Source organism: Hippocampus guttulatus, chromosome 6 (assembly GCF_054856545.1).
Source record: "Hippocampus guttulatus isolate MCC_2025c chromosome 6, RoL_Hgut_1.0, whole genome shotgun sequence".
NCBI lineage: Eukaryota > Metazoa > Chordata > Actinopteri > Syngnathiformes > Syngnathidae > Hippocampus > Hippocampus guttulatus.
In genome coordinates this window covers 24896279-24917129 of record NC_141266.1, presented here as the reverse complement: position 1 = coordinate 24917129, position 20851 = coordinate 24896279, and the positions used below count along the sequence as shown (strand labels likewise).

Sequence of the window (20851 nt, the reverse complement as noted above, 5' to 3'; positions counted from 1 at the left end):
CCTCTGTCCTGTACTGTACAAGACAGAGGAGCTTCGTTTAAGTTTGCGTAGGGTGAAGGACAACGGTGATTTCAGATTCACGTAGTTTACGTGCACATACTTCACGCACAATTTCAAAACGGGGTACGTTAGGTGAACTCTTACATTGCAATTCCCTGTTCCGCCACCAGGACACGTCAGTAAATTCGCCAACAGTTTTGATGGCAGAGAAGAAGTTTGATTTTTTTGGGGTGGTGGTGGTGGGGGGTTTAAGGGGTGCGGGGGGCGGGGGCCGACTGTGGCTTTTTTGTTTGGCTGGGGAGGGAGCCACCACACACACCGCCCGAGGCACCGCGGACCGTCGGCTCAATCCCGGAGCGGGTTGGCGGGGAGGTACACCGAAACGACAATCGGCAGAGGGGTTCAGTGGGTAGTCCAGCGGCGGACTGGTGGCCAGCGATCGCCCCACACTTTCTTTTTTTTTTTTTTTTTAAACATTCAAACTCATCTTGTGGGTCTTTTTTTGGGGGGCGGGGGATAATACACACCGAGGAGGGAGGAAGACGGACAACAAACCGAGAGTAGGAGGCTGGAAATCTGCCTTCCAGCCTGAAGGGGCCGGCGGTTCTGCCACACCATCCTGGATTAGCTAGCTTGTACCCGCGCGGCTAAGTGAATGGGATGGAGCCGGGGCCGTCTGGCGCTGGTATGTATGTTTATATATTATGCGGTTAAAATATATATATTGGGGCTATGTTTGTACAAGAAAAAGCCGAGCTATGGTCGCCTGGCCTCGGCTAGTTGGTGGGTGACAACCGCGTGAAGGGAGACCCAGGGGAGGGGGGGGGGTTCTTTAGGGATTTTCCCGATTTATAACCGCGAACGGGCCCTCTTGAACGGTATTGAGTATCCGCTGGGATGGGGGGTGTCCGCGGAGGTCGTGGGAATGAAGCCCACCTTCCACTGGCAGCATGAGGCTGAGCCATGGGGCTGCCCTTCTCCCCCATCATTGACAGTGTATCGGATCTCACTTAGTGTTTTATCTATAAAAAAATCGGAGTACAAGACATAAGTGTCATTTAACATGTCTTGGGTTGAGGTTAATTTAGGATTCATGGATCGGACAGGCCCGCTGAGACACCCGCCCCCCCCTATAACTATGAGTTGCCTATTTGTGTGTGTGTGTGTGTGTGTGAGAGAGAGAGAGAGATGATTCAGAAGAGCTGCTGATGATAGTGTTTAGATGGTGGTCAATTATTTAGAGAAGTGGGAGGGGGGGGGTGAACAAATGGAGCATAATTGGCAGCTCCTTTGATTGGCTACATTACAGGAGTGGCATTATGGTCAAGTGAGGCCCTTTTAATTAAGTGTGGCAACATGCAACAGTGAACTCTTAATTTAGAACACCATTCTATTTTCCCTTCAAGAAGCAAAAGAAAAAGTGCAGGTTTACTGGAAAACTCAATGGAAAACAAAGAGAAATATACTTTGTGTGTTTTTAACTAAATCACATAAATGTGCCTTATAAACCTGCTGGCTTAGTGCAAAATGCCATAGATGGGCCAATGACACTAACTTTGTTGCAGTTGCTATTGAAGTGATGGATGGTTCAATACAAATGGTGCAGCATGTAGACAGACAATAAAATAATACCCAGAGGTATATATTCATTCTCTTCTGGGAAAAACAGCCAATTACTGCACTCCACTGAGCTTAATTTGTGACAGTCTTCTTTGTGTATTTATTCAATATGTATTTAAGTGTTTAAGTCACGACTGTGATCACGAAGGTAATTAAACTCGTAACTCAAGGCACCGTTGTCATCTGGTCCCGTGTCACACTGGGCTCCACCATTAAGTGTATGAGCAATGTTTCAAAGGCAACATTTTGTGTAAAATTGACTTGAGTTGCTATAAATAGAAATATTTGGCTTTCTGGGTTGCCTGCCCACCAATCAAGTGTGAAATAAAGCAACCGAGTAAATCTTTAATCAGTTTATTTCTGAAAAGGTGTCTGTAAGCGAGCCACATGGAATGTTTTGGGACTGTAATGTAACAGTGGGGCGTCCCGGTGAGCGAGTGGTTAGCACGTCGACCTCGCAGTGCAGAGATTGTGGGTTCGATCCCGGATCCGGCCTTCCCGTGTGGAGTTTGCATGTTCTCGCCGTGCCTGCGTGGGTTTTCTCCCGCATTCAAAACACATGCATGGCAGGCTGATTGAACCCTCAAAATTGGCTGGCAGCCGGTCCGGGGTGTCACCAGCCTACTGTCCCAAGACAACTGGGGTAGGCTCCAGCACGCCCCGCGACCCTTGTGAGGATAAAGCGGATCAGAAAACGGATGGATGGATGGATGTAACAGTGTGGCTAATTTATTTAATCCCACCCCATGTGAGCTTCTCCGCCTGAGAGAGAGAGAGAGACCCCTCTACCGCTACCTCTCCTTCTTGCGGCCCAGGTGTATCAGTCTCTGGCTGAAGGAGCTGCCCAGTGCTGTCAGGGTGGACCGGAGGGGCGGGAGGGTCTGTCCATTAGAGCTTTTAGCTTGGCTCGCATCCTCCTGTTGCCCACCTCCTCCAGAGTGTCCAGGGAGGAGCCCAGGACAGAGCTGGCCCGCCTGACCAGTCGGTCCAGTCTCTCTCTGTTCCACGCTGAGATGCTGCCTGACCGGCAGACTATGCCATCATGAATGGCTGAGGCCACCACAGAGTCATAGAAGGTCTTAAGGAGTGACCCCTGAACTCCAAAAGACCACATGAAATGAGGGTCATTTCATGTGAATGGAATCAGTCGCAGATAAAGATGAATTAATTTTCGTTCTTGTCATCACTATGAACCATGCAAAATAGATGGCTCTCCTTGCCCACATGCAAGGGCATTAAAATACCTTAACTGCTGCAGTTTTTCAGTCACTTTCTGGAGCGGCGCGACATTATCAAACCATGTCAGGAAAAGCTTAGTAGAACTTTTGAACTTGATTGGTGTTCATGGCAGGCACTTTAAATGTGTGCTGGCTCCCATTTACCATGAGTTTGAATGTGAATGCTTTATTTTGAGCATAGTTCGAAGAGGGTGTGCACACCCAGGCAATCACGTCATTTACTTCTACTCTTGAAGTTGAAATAGTGGGACGAGTTTTGAAAGAATTTATCTCAGTGCCCTATTTTTTTACATCATGAAAAGATGACATTTGAACAGGGGTGTGTAGACCTTATAAGGGTACTTCTTAACTGTATTGTGTAATGTGGCGAGCGGGGTTGTTTTCCCACCCTGTTGTGTTGAAAGCAATTGTCACGGTGCGACAACTATTTTAGTTGTCACATGCGGTGCTGATGTCGTCCGATTCCGGAATCCTTCGTTACCGTGTAAAAGCGTATACAGTTTGGGGAATATCCTGTTTCAGGGGTTTCTGTGTAAAAGGCACAGATTTGGGGCTTCTGCTCCAGCTCTGATGCACCAATTTTGTGCCGTCTAAGTGGGGAAAAATGTCAACTTACCTCATATCAATCTTTTTTTTCTTTCTTAATAGTCCTGCAACTGTCAAAAGAATTTAACAGCTCCGAAAGGTGAAAACAAAGCGGTTTCTCGAAACTTGGTTAGCATGAGACTTGAGTGTGAGTCGACTTACTTCCTGCAACTTGTCTTCTTTTGATCTACTCTGTTCCGTCTTTTGTAATAAGTGGGCTAAAAAGCCCAAGAAAAGGCAAACAACTCAACCCTTTGATGCAGAATTCTGCTGTCAAGAGGTAAGCTGAAGCGCCGCGTGATAATGTAATGTTTTACGCAAGGTCTGCTGTGATTGGGCTCCATCGTTTGGAATAAGTGTGACCAAAAAAGAAAAAAGGCACCAAAAAAGATGAACATGCAGTGGTAATTAATTTGCTGAACTGAGGTATGCGGACATCTTGAGGGCTATGCTCACATCTGGAGGGACGTTCTATGTGAGGGCGTGCTGTCTTTTGGGAAAACAAAAAACACGTGACGTGAATCCGCGGTTACAGTTGCAAAATCCCGGTTATTTTTCATGTTTGGAACTTTCCGTGGGAATATACCAGGACTTTGCAAAAGTGAATTTTGGCTAAATCGGAGCAAAATTTGAAATCAACCATATGTCATGCAAGTCCACTCATTAGGCTAATAGGATACTTGCCTAAAATCAAATTTAAAGGGGAAGTCAACCCCCCCGAATTCTTGACAATATCTTCGAGGCGCCCCCATTCGACTAAACACGACATCATGATGAATGTTGTGCTTGTGGAATATGAATTAAGCAACCCGTTCGTGTCCATTTCTGGGGGCGGCCATTTTACCAACTGTCGTCAACTGAAAATGACATCGGCACGGCTCAGCTCGCGGATGTCACGTGACCAAACCCAGAAAACAAGTGAGCTGTGATGTCATTTTCAGTCGACGGCAAGTTACAAAACGGCCACCCCCTGACATGTGTAAAAATAAAGTCAAGTGAATTTTGCTGCTTAATTGATATTCCACAAACACAATATTCATCGTAAAGCCGTGTTCAGACTAATGGTGGCACACACAACTTCACTTCCCCTTTTCCAAAAGGAAAAAAAAAAAGACACATTGTTTCCCTTTGACTTAAAGTGCCTCAACTGATGTGTTTATCTAGACAAGGGCCCTCGCATGTGAGCAAGGAGAGCATTGCTTCACTTCCTAATTTTGGACCCAATGCGTGAAAATAAAAATCCAAGAAAAAGCAGGACACGCCCCCAGCGCTCGTCCTTTGATGTCCACCAGATTGACTGAACATCAAACGCAAAGTAGGCCACGCTTGTGGTATGTCACAGTGAAGATGCTAACAGGTTAGCCAGCCCAATGATGCTGCGCTATTGTCGTCGCACCGCAGGGGAACTATTGTCTCGGGACGCCGGCGAGATCTGGCTCGGATTCACGCCATCTGCCTTCACTGGCAAGCGGGCGCCAGGCGTGTGCGTACATGCGTGCGTTTTATTCAGCGTGTGGCCATCGAGAGTCTTGTCATCACAAGTAACAAGCGGTGAAGGTATCAGCGGCAAGTGTGAGATGCTATCACAGGAGTTGATGTCTTTCCTCCGAGCAGCCTGTTGTGACCGCAAAGGCATAAAACGGGTGACAGAAGTCCGTTTTTTTTCTTTTTTCCATCAAAATTTGCTCAGCGCCGGTTCTAGCATACACAGTCCTGTCGAGCCAATGGGAATGGCAATCATGACTTTCACTATTTTTTTTCTATAAAATGTTTGTATTTTTCATCTAACACATTTGTATCCTCCGCCCATTTGTATTTGTGTGAGATTTTCAAATACCCCGTGGGGCCGAGAGTTCTACTGTACACACGCACACGCAGTCCCATTTTACCTTGAGGAAACCCCTTGCAGCTATTTAAAGAAGGGCTTTTCCAGGTTGGCCCGATGTGGGAAAATGCTCCCCGCGGGACGCGAGAGGCCAAGGTCCCGGCTCCTCCTCCCATCCAACAGGCACCCCCAAGCTCCCCTCACACACACACACCCACACACACAGGTCTTTCTGATATCCATGACAATGCCGCGTTGCTGTGGCGTCTCCATGGTGAGGCTGGGAATGCCGGGGGGGGTGGGCAGGGGGGCTCTCCCGTGTTTGTGAGGGCACTCCCCTCCGTCAAGCCATCCTGTGTTGTTTATGTGCGCCCCAGACGGAGGAGCCGGGCAGCTGGGGTCTTTGTTGTTGACGGCGGGGCGAGAGGGGAGGCGGGGGTATGGGTGCGGGGGCGTTCTCTGGGGACCCAAGGGGTTAAGACACGGGGGCCCCTCGCAAGCAGGAATTACAGCGAAACTTTGCACCCCAGATGGGTTGACACTGACACTGGCTTTCTCTCTCTGTTCAAATTTTGTGTTTTGTGGGCAGTGACCAAAATTGGCCTCCGTGCTCCGCCCACATGCCAAAATGACGAAACCTCAAAATTTTCACAGTTTAGCCTCCATCCATCCATCCATTTTCCGCTCAGCATTATCCTCACAAGGGTCATGCTATTTAATGTGCTTTAATGTTCAAACCAAAATGACAGATTCCTTTCTTTTCAGACATAGCTACTCGAGACATCTTTGTGAGCCGACTTGCAATAGACACAGTTACCAATTTCATGTTGTCAAGTGTTCAGTAAAAAAAAGAAGAAAAAAAAAGATTGCCAACAGACATAATCGAGTCTTCAACAAACCCCTGCAAGCCGCAAAAACGACCATGGAATTGGTTCAAATTTGGTAGCAGTCGGACTAAATCTGACTTCCGTTCTCCCGCTCGTTTGTCCTCAGTGCCCATGGGGGTCTTCCCCCCACCCCTGCAACAGGTGTTCCATGCCCCGCGTCGGCCAGGAATGGGCACTGTGGGCAAGCCCATCAAGCTGCTGGCCAACTATTTTGAAGTGGAGATCCCCAAGATGGACGTCTACCACTACGAGGTGGACATCAAGCCGGACAAGTGCCCGCGGCGAGTCAACAGGTAGGCCGCAAATATCTCTTGTAACATGTGCGCTGACATCTGATACCCGCCCGCCCCACACGCATTCGATGCCATGACCGCCACCACTGAGCAGACGTGGCATCTGAAAAGCATCCCAAATTTTCAACATTGACCTGAAAAAGTAGGAAGTGGAATGATCTCAGTTTGTTAAGCCGAGTTGCTACGGTTCACAGCCGGCCAGGCCAGACTGCGCCCCATTGCAGGAGCTCTGTCTGAGGTTGTTCTCCATAACACCTTCTGATTGTTTTCATCTGCAAAAAAAAAAAAAAAAATACAATAATAAACGAGGTGCTGTGAAAGGCCACCCAGCTGACTCCAGTTCTGTGTCCCCCTGGTGGTCATTGTTTTTTGACATCTGTTGCATTTCATTGCACCAATGAAGCTATTCTGATTCCGATGGGTTAGCGTTTCAAGGAAACCTTTCGTATCAGGTTAAGTATTTTAAATGACGGCTTCAAGACGGGATCACTGTTTGTAGTTTGTGTTTCAAATCGAAGTTCGGGTTTCAAATCCGGATTTCAAGACACTTTTTTGTGGCGAGTTCTAGATTCTCCACTGGGTCAGGGTTTCAAGATAGCAATAGAGCTTTTCCAATTGGGCCTCGACGATGGTGTGAGGCCTCAAGTAAGAGGCTTGAAACCATTGTAGCGTTTCAAGCTAGCGTGAGAGTTTCAAATGTTGATTTCTGTTAGTTTGAAGCTATTTTGTTTTCTTCTTTTAGGACTCTTTGAAAAAGTCATACCAAACGAAATGAAGGCAAGATGACATGACTCATCTTTATTCATGTCATCTTTGCCAATTAAAGACAAAAAACAAAAACAAAACGGGGCCTGTCTTGTTTGGGATTTCTCACGTTCCTGACTCGAATGGCGGTAAACAAACATGAAAGCAACTGAGGGAGTCATCGGCTGACACTTTTGTCTTGAGGTCTCTTGACAGTCCTTTTCCCTCTCAGCCGTCTTCTCTGCTGTAGAGGGGAGAAAAAAAAACATATTTTTGCGCAACATCAATTAATACATTTTCGAACGGCGCTCAATTCTGCTGATTTTGTATTTCAAGCTAGGGCTGAAGTTCTTTTTTTGAACCAATTTGAACTCGTCATATAATGAGAACGGAGCCAATATATTGGCTCAGCAAGCTAGACCAGAATGTGGCTGTTCCTGAGCGTGTTCATCAAGGTGGACAGGATCTAGTCGTTCCATAACAAGTTAATTAAGATAAGATATCCTTTATTTGTCCCACACTGGGGAAATTTACAGCCTAATTACATTGACTAAGTCATAGTCAATGTAGCGTACGTGCCGGTTTCTTATCAAGGTAAGTCAAATGGGTTGGATGTGGCTAACCGACAAAATGGATGTTCCGAAACAAGGTCTTTAGGACGGGGCTGTTCCTGAACAAGCCAGTTGAACTGAACCGGATGGGGCGGTTCCTTGGCAAGGCCATTACAAGGTGGACAGGATGCGACTGTTCCTGACGGAGCCAATGAAGTTGGAGTGAATGTGGCTAATTAAGGAGACCTGAACGGAGCCCTTCCCAGATATTCTAATGAAGGTTGTTGTTCCTCATTTAGGGTGGACTGCATATGCGGCTACTCTAACGTGCTGATTCATGTGGGCCGGATGTGGCTCTTCTAGAACAACACATTGATGTGAACCGAGCGGTTCCTCAATTGCTATTTAAACTGGACTAGAGGATTTCAGCGTTGTGAGGTTTTCTCTGTGCATCTTAGTTCATGTCTGCAAAGCTTTTCAGTTGACACAAAAAAGTAGCACCCAACCCCTCCAAAAAAGCGTCCTTCCTCTGAATGTCCGGAAAGCCTTTGAGCTTCACTCCCTCACAACTCTTGAGGGTTCGAGATAAAAGCTACCCGGAGGGTATCCAAAGATCACGCCCTTTGACCTGTACCCTTCCCCTCTCTCTCATATTGAAAAGTGGCCTCCTGATACCCCCCACCCCCTTACCTTCGCTCCTTCTTTTTGTCCTCTCCTCGCTCCCTCCCACCTCCTCCTCCTCCTCCTCCCATGACCGTGACAGCTGCATCGCACGCAATCAATAATTCCGCCATCTCGCATCACAATGGAGCGATACAATCAAGGGGATCGCTTTAACTCATGGAGCGTCATAGGTGGCGTATGTAAAGCTTTTTTTTTTTTGTGACCTCGCCGCAGGGAGGTGGTGGAGTACATGGTTCAGCACTTCAAGCCGCAGCTCTTTGGCGACCGCAAGCCTGTGTACGACGGCAAGAAGAACATCTACACAGTGCTGGCGCTGCCCATTGGCAGTGAGAAGGTATGCAGTTACCGCAGCACCCAAATCATCAATTATCTCTTTTTTGAATGGTTATTCAATGAACCAGGGTTTAGGGACCGAGCCTAGCCGCAAAAGGTGAAACTAGTGAGTAGCTTTGCCAACCACTTGAAAGTACCCTGGCTCCTTTTGTCGACAAAAATAATGAAAAGATCAATGTGTAAAGGAAGATGGATCCGAGTCGCAAAAACCAAAACCTGGAATCCTTGAAAGTGTGAGACAGCCTTACACATCATCGCGTGTTTTGATTTCTTGGACACCTCTCGCTCCAGGTGGATTTCGAGGTCACCATCCCAGGTGAGGGAAAGGACCGAATCTTCAAGGTGTCCATCCGTTGGCTGGCCAAGGTGTCGTGGCGCCTGCTACAGGAGACGCTGGTCAGCGGGCGGCTGCAGGTGCCCCTCGACTCGGTGCAGGCCCTGGATGTGGCCATGCGCCATTTGGCCTCTATGAGGTACGCCTTGTGACATCGCTGCGTATGGCGCAACCCCTGAAGTTGAAGAGTACCAGTTACCGTTTATTTCCCAATCGGACAGATTGGGAGATGAAAACTTTATTCCCAAGTTGGGCTGTAAACTAAGGATCAATCTTTTTTTTTTCTTTCAATTAATGGAGGAATGCGTTGAAAAAAAAAGAACATTTTATAAAATGTTCCATTCATTTATTGAAAAACAACCAACCCCTATTCCATCAGTGTCGCAAGAGGACTTTAGAGGTTCCAGAGGGATTTACGATGACACTTTTTGTTTTTCCTCTGAGTCTCTTTTTCACAAGCATACGCTTTATTGTTTTTGTCAACCCCTCCATTTTTTTAGGTACACTCCGGTGGGCCGCTCGTTCTTCTCCCCGCCCGAGGGCTACTACCACCCTCTGGGCGGGGGCCGGGAGGTGTGGTTCGGCTTCCACCAGTCGGTGCGGCCCGCCATGTGGAAGATGATGCTCAACATCGACGGTGAGGAGTGACAAGACCCTGACTTATAAAAGCCGCCAAAATCGTGCTGCAGTCTGTCTGGATTCCTGGCTGTTGTTCTCTGGCTCCCTCCAGTGTCCGCCACCGCCTTCTACAAAGCCCAGCCTGTCATCGAGTTCATGTGCGAGGTTTTGGACATCCGCAACATAGACGAGCAACCCAAAACGCTCACCGACTCGCAGCGGGTTCGCTTCACCAAGGAGATCAAAGGTGGGGGATTTTTAAACTCCAGCTGGTGCAAGTAATTCATAAATATCTAGTAGTGTCAGGTCTCGTGTACCCCACTTCTCCAGGCCTCAAGGTTGAAGTGACCCACTGTGGCCAAATGAAACGGAAGTACCGCGTATGCAATGTCACCCGACGTCCTGCCAGCCATCAGACGTAAGTGCCAAGCTGATGATGATGATGATGCCGATGATGATGATGACGATGACGACAGCGACAATGATTTGTGCCATGCCTCACTGCATCCACAAAATAGTCATTTAAAGGGACGGCGTTCACATGAGTTCGTTGTGTACTCATCGATGTTAGTCATCCACCAAAGGGAACAATTACATGAGGCACACCTGCAGTCAGTGAGATGCAGTAGAAAAGCTGGAGCCAAACCTTGCCTTGGATGGATGGATATAGTATGATGTACTGAGCACATATCGCTCCCTCGTTATGACAAATTTGGCGTACGGCACGTTGTAAGTTTGATCGGCGTGGCCTTTAAAAAGCATCTAACATTCCCTTAGACCAAAGGCGGAGAACTTTTTTGCTCTCATTACTCTTCTTCATTTCGGTTCATCATCGGCCATAAAAACGTTGCGTGTATATCTTGCAGGTTCCCCCTCCAGCTCGAAAGCGGGCAGACTGTCGAATGCACTGTTGCCCAGTACTTCAAGCAGAAGTACAACCTGCAGCTAAAATACCCCCACCTGCCCTGCCTGCAGGTGGGGCAGGAGCAGAAGCACACATATCTGCCCCTCGAGGTGAGGAAGCGGATCACTTTCGGCTGATGAAATTCCGTTCATGAGCAGATTTTAAAGCCTTTTCGCTCAAAATGTGGTAGGTGTGTAACATTGTGGCGGGCCAAAGATGCATCAAGAAGCTGACTGATAATCAGACGTCCACCATGATCAAAGCCACCGCTCGCTCGGCGCCCGATAGACAGGAAGAGATCAGTAGGCTGGTAAGTCCAATCACCGTCCCGATTTCGAGTGAATAATTGATGAGTAATTGATACCCCGCCCCTCCACAAAATATTTACAATTGCGTATTGATGACATAAGATAGCAGCCAAGAACTAACTTTCATTACCGCCTTTACTGCATCCCCGATTTCGTCCAAATTAACCAAACCTGCATGTTTTTAGAATGGGGAAGAAGCTGGGAGAAAACCCGTGCAAGTGCGGGGAGAACGTGAAAATTTCACGCAAGAAGGCCGGGGCCAAGATGCATGCATGTTGAGTTTGATTCTCTCTTGCAGATGAAGAACGCCAACTTCAACCTCGACCCGTACATCCAAGAGTTTGGCATCAAGGTGAAGGACGACATGGCTGAGGTGACGGGCAGAGTGCTCCCAGCCCCGATCCTGCAGTATGGTGGACGGGTAAAGATTTTAACCGCAACGACCTGGTGTGTGTGACACGAATCTGAAAACTGCATAGTGAGCATGTTTGGGGGTGTCCTGTCACAGAACCGAGCCATTGCCACCCCCAATCAAGGCGTGTGGGACATGCGGGGTAAGCAGTTCTACAACGGCATTGAGATTAAAGTGTGGGCCATCGCCTGCTTTGCGCCACAGAAGCAATGCAGAGAGGAGGTGCTAAAGTAAGTGCCACTGTTTGCCTCACCCTCGTTGACACTGCCCAATCAAGCCGGGATGCATGAGGCTTCAATAGCCGTCGGCGGCGTGCAGATGAATGTGCTTATTACACGTTTGTTTCACGAATGGATTGGAAATGCACGGCCGCTATCGTTTCCCACTTGCATTACAACGTTTGTAACTCGCAACGGTGGGCTAAAGAAATTGGCTCTCGGCGATGCATGACCTTGTGTTGATGATCGTAGATGTGCTGTTTCAGGATTGTACTGAATCATCCAATGATCCCAAAGGTTATCAGAGCCTCAACAGAGGCCGCGATCTAATCATGGATCATTTTGTCCTCTGAGGAACTTCACGGACCAGCTCCGCAAGATCTCCAAGGACGCCGGCATGCCCATTCAGGGCCAGCCGTGCTTCTGCAAGTACGCCCAGGGAGCGGACAGCGTGGAGCCCATGTTCAGACACCTGAAAAACACCTACTCGGGGTTGCAGCTCATCATCGTCATCCTGCCCGGCAAAACCCCCGTCTACGGTAACACGATGATGTCATCTTAGCTTGAGGTGAGTCGTACAACCTGACTCCTCATCTCCATATTCAGCTGAGGTCAAGCGCGTGGGAGACACCCTGCTGGGCATGGCTACGCAGTGCGTCCAGGTGAAGAACGTGGTGAAAACGTCCCCTCAGACCCTCTCCAACCTCTGCCTCAAGATCAACGTCAAGCTGGGGGGCATCAACAACATCCTGGTGCCGCACCAAAGGTAGCCCGTTATGTTTGGAATGTTACAGGAGAATGGACTGCAGTATTGTGGACGGCATGTGTCATCATTTTGCTTGCAGGTGTGCTAGAGCTAGGGGCGGGGCGCATTTGGAAAAAGAATCATTGCGATTATTTTGATGGTTCTTGAAATCATGTTCGTAGAGATTTTGAGGTATAGGCAGCTGTCTAAAGATGTGCTTGTTTCATTTCACTCCAGATGGGTGGGCAGTCTCCCTTTCACTCGCGTATGCAAGGATCACGGTTGCATATTATGTCAAACTTCCTTGTGCTGGCTCTTTCAGGTCGGCGGTGTTCCAGCAGCCCGTTATCTTCCTCGGAGCAGATGTGACGCACCCCCCTGCTGGAGATGGCAAGAAACCTTCCATCACTGCCGTAAGTGTCAACAAAGTTTGCAGAGCATGACTGACACCCAGTGGCGCTTTCCGGGTACTGTCAAAGGTTTCTCGACGTCGTTGCAAGTCTATTTATGTTAGCGTTAGGTTTTCGCCCGCGCATTTCCGTTGCTGTGCTCAACTTTTCCTTTTTGCCACCACTCTGGTAACACACACAAGACACAAAAGTCCTTTGAAAAAAAAAAGTGTGGCAATGATCCATCTGACACGAGCCAAGTGTGGCAATGATCCATCTGACACGAGCCAAGTCAAAGTCATGCGGGATTTGCTGAAGTTACATGACAGCCGACTCATTTCTGAGAAGAGGGAACAATTATCAGATGTTGCATACTCCCCATGCTGAAAAGTATTCAAACAATGAGGTCGTTTCCTTGAGCTTTTTCACCCATAAATAAGTCAGATTTTCATGTTTGTTACACTCCCATCCAAAAGTACTCATCCCAGGAAACAAAAAACCTTGCCAAATCTCACACTCAGTGCCATTTATTGTTTGAATAGGTCACACTTTTCATTCACACGTTCCAATACTTTTGCTCACTAGTAAAAAAAAAAAACACTCAAAAGGAGGGTGAGGAAGGAGGAATGTCTCATCAAACTGAATCACGTTGAAAAATTGAGATGACGTCAACCCCTCAGCCGCCGCTGACCTCAGCCGAGCTGCGATTGGTTGTTTTGTTGCCTAGCGATGGTGACAGATGCTTGAATCATATGTTGGGGTGAGGGAGAGTGACGGGGGGAGGTGGAGGGGAAGAAAAAGCCGATTCCCGAATGATTTCCAAGGAGATCATCATTCTGGATCAACGGTGGGCTAAGCCTGTAACATTAACAAGATTCCTGCAATATTTGTTGCATTAATTTAGCCAAACCCCCTCATTGTATTCAGTCATTTATTTCAATTATTAATTGGTTACATTGTTGATTGATCAAATGTGGCCCAAGCTCAAAAGTTTGCTCCCTCGCTTCCATGTACTCGCCACCGAGAGGTGCTCATGCTCATGCTCCCTTGCTATTCCCTCTCCGGCTTGTAGGTGGTGGGCAGCATGGACGCTCACCCCAGCCGCTACTGCGCCACTGTGCGGGTCCAGCGGCCCCGGCAGGAGATCATCGAGGACCTGTCCTACATGGTGCGCGAGCTGCTCATCCAGTTCTACAAGTCCACCCGCTTCAAGCCCACCAGGATCATTTTCTACAGGGACGGTGTTCCCGAGGGACAGCTGCCGCAGGTCGAAAGAGGTTCTACTTGAATGCTAACAGTTGTCAAAATGCGTTTTTTACAGGTGGTGTTCTGTGCTGCCGTTTTGTTTAGCATCACATTGCCTTGTGTCAACGTGACTGAAAAAAAAAAATCCATCTTGAAAAACAGATGTTTTTTTTTTTTTTTTTTTTTTTTAATTCCTCGCTAAAAATGCACATCAATAGTTTTGTGGTTGACTGCAGATTCTCCACTATGAGCTGCTGGCCATCAGGGACGCGTGCATCAAGCTGGAGAAGGACTACCAGCCCGGCATCACTTACATCGTGGTGCAGAAACGCCATCACACGCGCCTTTTCTGTGCTGACAAGTCTGAGAGGGTGCGCCATTTTTTCGGATACGACGGCACTGTCATACCCATTTTCCTGTTCATAGATTTGTCTTTTTTCTTTTTTTACTAGATCGGCAAAAGCGGGAACATACCTGCGGGCACTACAGTGGACACCAGCATCACTCACCCCTTTGAGTTTGACTTCTACCTGTGTAGCCACGCAGGCATACAGGTATGGATGCTAGCAACATGGTAACGGCTAATCTCGTTCCACTTACTGTAGATCCACAAAAAAATGTGTATTTTGCCCATTTCCAGGGTCCTTCAAAAGCGTCGCCCAATTCAGGATAACATATAACACAAAACTAATGAAATTCAGCCCCCAAGCCAGTTACACTAAGCGACATTGACTTTTGTAGACGTGCCGACTATTTGTAGACCCACAAAAAAAAGTTCCAAGAAGCCGAGCCCGAAGACACACACAAATTCATCTGTCATTTTGTCCTGAAACGTCCATTTTAGGATACTTCTGACGATTCCCAAGCCTTGCCCTTGATTGAGAGTTTATCTGAACCAGCGGTCTTAACACAAGACTGTTGGGCAACACTCAATTGTGAAACTTTGGCGTTTTCAGCATTGTGTCTGGACATAGGTTGGTGATTTGCCATAAAACACGAAAACAACGGTCTAAAAAAAAAAATCAAAATCAGACACTGAGGCTAATTTGACTTCAATTTGGTCGGCATATCAATCACAAGTAGAGAGCCACAAAAAAACCTAACAAAAAAAAAACAAAACGCATGCCCGAAATCACACCCAAAGTCTGAGGGTTTGGTTTCGAACTAGTTTCAATTTAGCCATTTGCTTCATCGCCTGACCAACTGTATTCCAGATAGGTGGACGACAAAACACTGCAAACCCTTTTACTTTTGGTCATTGCGAGTAGCCTTGGCAGGAAGGTTTGATGCTGCAGCTTTAAAACTTTTGGGATTCTGCACTTAGTGTGATGTCCTTTTGTTGCCTTTTCTCCATTTCCAGGGTACGAGTCGGCCGTCGCATTATTACGTCTTGTGGGATGACAATCGTTTCACGGCCGACGAGTTGCAGATCCTCACCTACCAGTTGTGCCACACCTACGTACGCTGCACCCGCTCCGTGTCCATCCCGGCGCCGGCGTACTACGCCCGCCTCGTGGCCTTCCGCGCCCGCTACCATCTTGTGGACAAAGAGCACGACAGGTTGGGAACATGATTGGCATAAACCCCGAGTGTAAATAGCTATGGGCAGATTTACATATTTAATGGTTTCTCTATGTGCCTCTATTTAATGTTCTTACAAACAGGATTCCCGCGGATCCTCAGAAAGTCTTAAAAAGCATTGACTATACAAACAAGGCCTTAAATGGGGAGTCAGCCCAAAAAGTTTCTTTACCATTTTTATGCATGTTCACTAGTCTAAACACAGCATTCTGATGAATATTGCGTTTGTGGAAAAGGAGTTTAGCGGCAAAACCCATCTGTTTTTAGCCATCTCGGGGGGGGGGGGGGGGGCATTTTGCCGCTAACTGTCGGACTGAAAATGTCATAACAGTTGCTCACGTAACGGACCAATCAGGGCTCACCTGCTTTGGAAAGCTGAGCCATGGACATGAACGGGTGGATTTACGTAACTGCCTAAACAATCTCCATTGTACCGCATTTGGATGATCTTTTATGCTGTCTATACCTCTAATAAGGCACATACGCACATAGTCAATACTCACTCATAGAAAAATGGCGTTAAAACAGTTTTTCGCCAGTGCAGGTTCCCAGTGAAGCATTTGGATGGATTTAAAGTTTATACACCATGCTTATGGTCCATTAGAGGCGTATAGAACATGAAATGCGAATATTCTTGTGGCATATTAACACCAATTGTAATACGCCATGCTTTCACTATAGCTTCCTGGATGTTGACAGATTTTCAATATTCGTTTGTGTTGTTTGGGTGGATGTGTATGCGGTACTCAAGCCTGCAACATTGGCAGCTATCTAATAGATATCCGATTGTTGTTGGGGGTTTTTTCTTCTTTTTTATCCGCGTTTGGAAGGGGCCGGAGGATGTCTGATTCCACGCATTTTGATTCCATGCATGGCAGTTGTGCTACTTGAGAGAGAAAATTCAGAATCTTCCGGTGTAAATCCAGCCTCAACCGATGGTCTTGGTGTGTCTGCTTGCAGCGGGGAGGGCAGCCACGTGTCGGGTCAAAGTAACGGTCGTGACCCCCAGGCGCTGGCCAAGGCGGTCCAGATCCACCATGACACCCTGCGGACCATGTACTTCGCCTGAGCTGCATACCAAGCCACCCGCATTTCCTTCGCCATGTCACTTCCACCCGAGTGGGCACGCAGGTCCCCGCCACGACGACCACCTCATCCTCTTCCCTTATCCCCGTGTGACTGCCCACAACTCATCTTCCAGAGCCAGCCAGCCGGCCGCATCGATCCTATCTTCAAAACACTCTCCAGCCTCATGCGCTCAAAAGGTTCAGAATATTATTATTATTATTGTGATTGTTGCTTTGTTTTTACTTGACCGGGACTGTTTGATTATTATTTTTTTTTCCGGCGGTATTATGATGTAATATTGTGTACTACCTTCATACATGCAAGTAAGTATGCAATAGGGAAGAAAGTAGGCGGTCCTCAATGCTGCCTCTTGAACCCAATCCGACGTCCGGATGCCAGTGTGATGAGGAATCCTTTTGCTTACTTTCATTGTGTTTAATGTTTTATTTTTTACAAATAATGTGATTATTTTGATGTTTTTAAACCCACCTTGAGCTACATTAGCACTTAGCGTTTAGCACGTAGGTGCCTGCACATGGTAGGCTAAAGTCTTCATTTTCCTAAGCGGGCGTAGCATATTTTAGAGCCTTGAGAGGGCTTCGCATAATCTTACAATAGAGGGACCATTGCATTGAGCCCGGGCTAGGGAACCTTTTTGCCTCCTCTCTCCGCGGTGGTGGTCCACAGGTTCCCTACCCCTGGTGTGGCAAAGATACATGCACCCCATGCACCTGAACCAGCATTATTAACCAGCCAAAAAAAGAACAACCAACCAATGGGAAAAGGGGAACTTCAACAGGGAACTTATGTTTATTACTTTTGTCTGTACGCTCTTAAATGATTGACAAGGCACTTTTTGTTTTGACGTTTTCATTTTTGATTTTTTGTTTGATTTTTGGGGGGTTCTTACTTCCAAATGGCCTCATCTTTGTACACTAGAACTCGCACACTACACGTAGCTCTTACCTCACCGCCAAGACAGCAGAAGCACACGCTCTCAAGACTATCCCACTTCAAATGCACTTCTTCCTCAACACTCCTCATTCTCCGCCATCGTCACCATCCTTGCGCCCGACACCCGCGTTTAGCGCTTCTCAATCCCTTCGCTCAGGGTTTCCCAAACTTGTTGATCAGTAGTTGAGCCGCAATTATTCGCGAGATTTACTGAATATTACCCAGGAAGGAAATTTCCAGGTTTCCTGAAAGTTTAATTAAAAAAAAACCCTCCAGACAGTTTCCCTTCCCCACATAAAAGCAAAATTTACCAAATTTTCTGTAATAAACTCAATTTATTCAGATTCTGATAAATCAAATAAGATGACTGCGATTGACTGGCAACCGGTTCAGGGTGTCCCCCGCCTGCTGCCCGAAGACAGCTGGGATAGGCTCCAGCACCCCACACCCCCCACCCACCGCGACCCTCGTGAGGATAGGCGGATCGGAAAGTGAATGAATGAAAGAATTAAGATGGCGATATTGATTGGCTTCCCCTAATGTAAGAAATGTACGGACTCTCAGTTTGGGAAACCCTGCCTGGGTGTCAGCCAATTTCCCTTGGTGCTCCGTGTGCATGGGTGGCACGGGTAAGGGGGTTGCAACCACTCAATACACCCTGCCTTTTGAACTATGATAATAATAATGATGATGATAATGATGATGCATGTAACACGTTGTAAAACTGGATTATCTGAGACACCTGATTTTTTTGTACGGTGGGCATTGTTTTCGCTGCCTGTTTGCCTCGATTGTGAAATAGTTACAAGATTACAAAATATCATTTGAGTATCGTGACCCGTGTCTGTGAAGAGCAAAGCCCCTTTCCCACTGCCTTACTTTTTGAGTTGGATTCATTTTTTTGGCCAACTCGAATAGCTTTGAGAACCTGTGGTCCAGCAGGTAAGGACTTCAAATGATTTTGGTGGTGGGCGGGGGGAATGAACAAAGGAGCAGTTTGTTTTGGATCTGGTACTACCTCCAAAGACAGAAAATGTAGAATTCTTTTTTTGATTTTTCCAAGTTTGTCCCCACATCTCAAGTAATTGCCATTTCTACAGAACGCAAGAGCTGCCCTCACGATTTTCCTTTTCCGGAAGGTGAAAATCGATACAAGCACCGGTAACTAAGTTAAAGAATTCCACATTGTTGCGTGTGAGCTCATCTGCTAACATGAGCTAGCTTTGCAGACGTATAATGATTTGTGACACAGCTTTAACTCTACTCGAGTTGTCTCTTTGGCTTTATTTGGACTCCTCAACCCTGCTGCAATAACATCCTGACCACCAAGAGACTAATCCAAAAAAAGAGGCCACCCTAGCATGCTAAACTAAGCTAGCTCAGGCTTTTCTCCACCCGGATCCCGCCAATTTTATGTATTACCTCCAAAAATGGAAATTTGTAGGTTTTGTGCCGCCGCGCCCCCTGCCCCCCCCCTTTTTTTTTCCAACTTCATCCCCCATATTTTGCGTTGCGTCCATTTATGCAGATGATACTGAGATGTCAATCCCCATGATGTTCCCACTCGAGGCGGGTAAATCTGTAGCACAGACATGTCCAGCTCCGGGCCTGGAGGGCCACCGCCCTGCCTATTTTCCATCTCTCTCGGCTGCAACACACCCGATTCAGATGATCAGCTCATCAGCCAGCTCTGAAGCAGCATTAGAACATTCCTGATTATTTGAATCAGGTGTGCTGCTCCTGGGAGAGCTGGAAAACAGGCAGGACAGCGGCCCTTGAGGACCGACTTTGGGCACCCCTGCTGTAGCACAATTGACACAGTTGCCATTCTGCTGTCTGGGCATTCCGGAAAAATTGGGCCGGTTGGCATCTCTGTTTTTTGTATGAACAGAACTGAAGAATGAGGGTGCACAGTCATTTGGGCAATTTTCTCGCATTTTTTTTTCTCTCAGGCCCAAGATGCAGAAACCGAGTCGTCACTGACACTCTCTCTCTCTCCACCACATTATTGTCGAAAATAGTTGCTGGCCGACAAATTTTCTCCATCTTTGGAGGTGTCAGTCTAGTTAGTGCTCAGAGGCAGGACGCTCGCTGTGTGTCAAGCTATCCCAGGACCAGGGATAGCAAGCTTAACACCTGACATTCATTTATGTGGAAAGCCATGATTCCTTGCCTCATTTTTTTTCTGCCAAATCTCATTTATGTTTTCCACCTTTTGGAGGTAGTATCAGAATTGAAACGTTTCTTCATTTCCTGGACCAGGGGATGTGAAGTTTTAGCACACAACACTCCTAAACAATTGTGTCTAACGGTGTTGTCCAATATCCATTTGTGGGATGCCTTGTCTGTGTGAAAGCGCAGGCAGTAATGCGAACTTATCTCGCTTCGGCTGGGTTCTTCAGAAAAGGCGCTCTGTGTGAAAGAGTCTTTGGTCCAAATGCCACCTTGGGCGCCCTCCGAATGCGTTTGGTGGAGGGGAGGGTTAAATCACATTTATGGAGTTGCATTATCCCCCCCTCCGCGCCCACACACACACACACACACACACAAAAGAAAGCCTTTGTACGACGTTTTACTGACCCGTTATTGTGTTGAAGGTGATTTGTACATATAAATATATAATATTAACCTGTTATGTATTTTTGGCTCACCACTCGCCAGGCCTTGTCACAGTTTTTTCGGGGGCCAGTGCCCTCCCGCCGTCTCGTTCGTTCCCCCCTCTCCACATAATAATGACACAAAGTTTCGCGGGATTACCTTGCGCCGCTGAAACCAGATGCAGTTCTCACTCACTGAAGCCACTAAGCACCTTGCAAGAGGGGGCGGGCAGACGAGCGGGAAGGCCGGCTGGGGTTGGGAGTGGGGGGTAGGAATGTATCTATGACAGCCGGCAGCCTCACCATGTGACTAAGCAATATCGAAGCCACTGATCAAGAACAGTCCTTGTCATAGCACTTCCCAATAGATTTGGAATGAAAGGACATGGAAAAGTTACGCTCTTTTGGCTCTGTATGTGAAAGTAGTATTCGAAACTCTGTGGGGAGGGTTATTTTTTAAGAAGAAAATAAAATTCTTTTTTTTTTTAAATAATCCCTTGTATGTCTTTTTGTATGCTTGTGTGGGCCACTTAATTAGGCATCCGACCACAAACTGATGAAATAATCAAATTTGGGGCAGCTGAATATGACATTTTTGGGGGTCCTCTTAACCTCTTAACATTTTGGCTATTTGGTTACATGACAATGTTGGTTCTGTTGTACGGTAAAATTTGTCAAATCTGTAGGTAAATTTACAAATTGTAATTATTGCTAATCT

The 20851-nt window shown here is 47.1% G+C and overlaps 1 protein-coding gene across 2 annotated transcripts; it reads left to right on the top strand.

The window, feature by feature from the left end:
* The first annotated feature begins 288 nt into the window (after positions 1 to 288).
* Positions 289 to 20623, top strand: ago1 (argonaute RISC component 1). Of its 2 annotated transcripts, none has more exons than XM_086113314.1 (19): positions 289 to 685; positions 6262 to 6448; positions 8641 to 8761; positions 9052 to 9233; positions 9595 to 9731; positions 9825 to 9959; positions 10043 to 10130; positions 10579 to 10726; positions 10807 to 10926; positions 11223 to 11345; positions 11433 to 11566; positions 11909 to 12093; positions 12161 to 12320; positions 12622 to 12712; positions 13761 to 13955; positions 14170 to 14304; positions 14386 to 14487; positions 15294 to 15493; positions 16475 to 20623. In XM_086113314.1, exons 1-19 carry the CDS (start codon positions 661 to 663, stop codon positions 16581 to 16583), a joined length of 2577 nt encoding a protein of 858 aa, XP_085969440.1. In that variant the 5' UTR covers positions 289 to 660; the 3' UTR covers positions 16584 to 20623. The 2 variants fall into 2 exon arrangements, with proteins under 2 accessions (XP_085969440.1, XP_085969439.1); XM_086113313.1 differs by having other exon boundaries at positions 10019 to 10130.
* Positions 20624 to 20851: the final 228 nt, after the last annotated feature.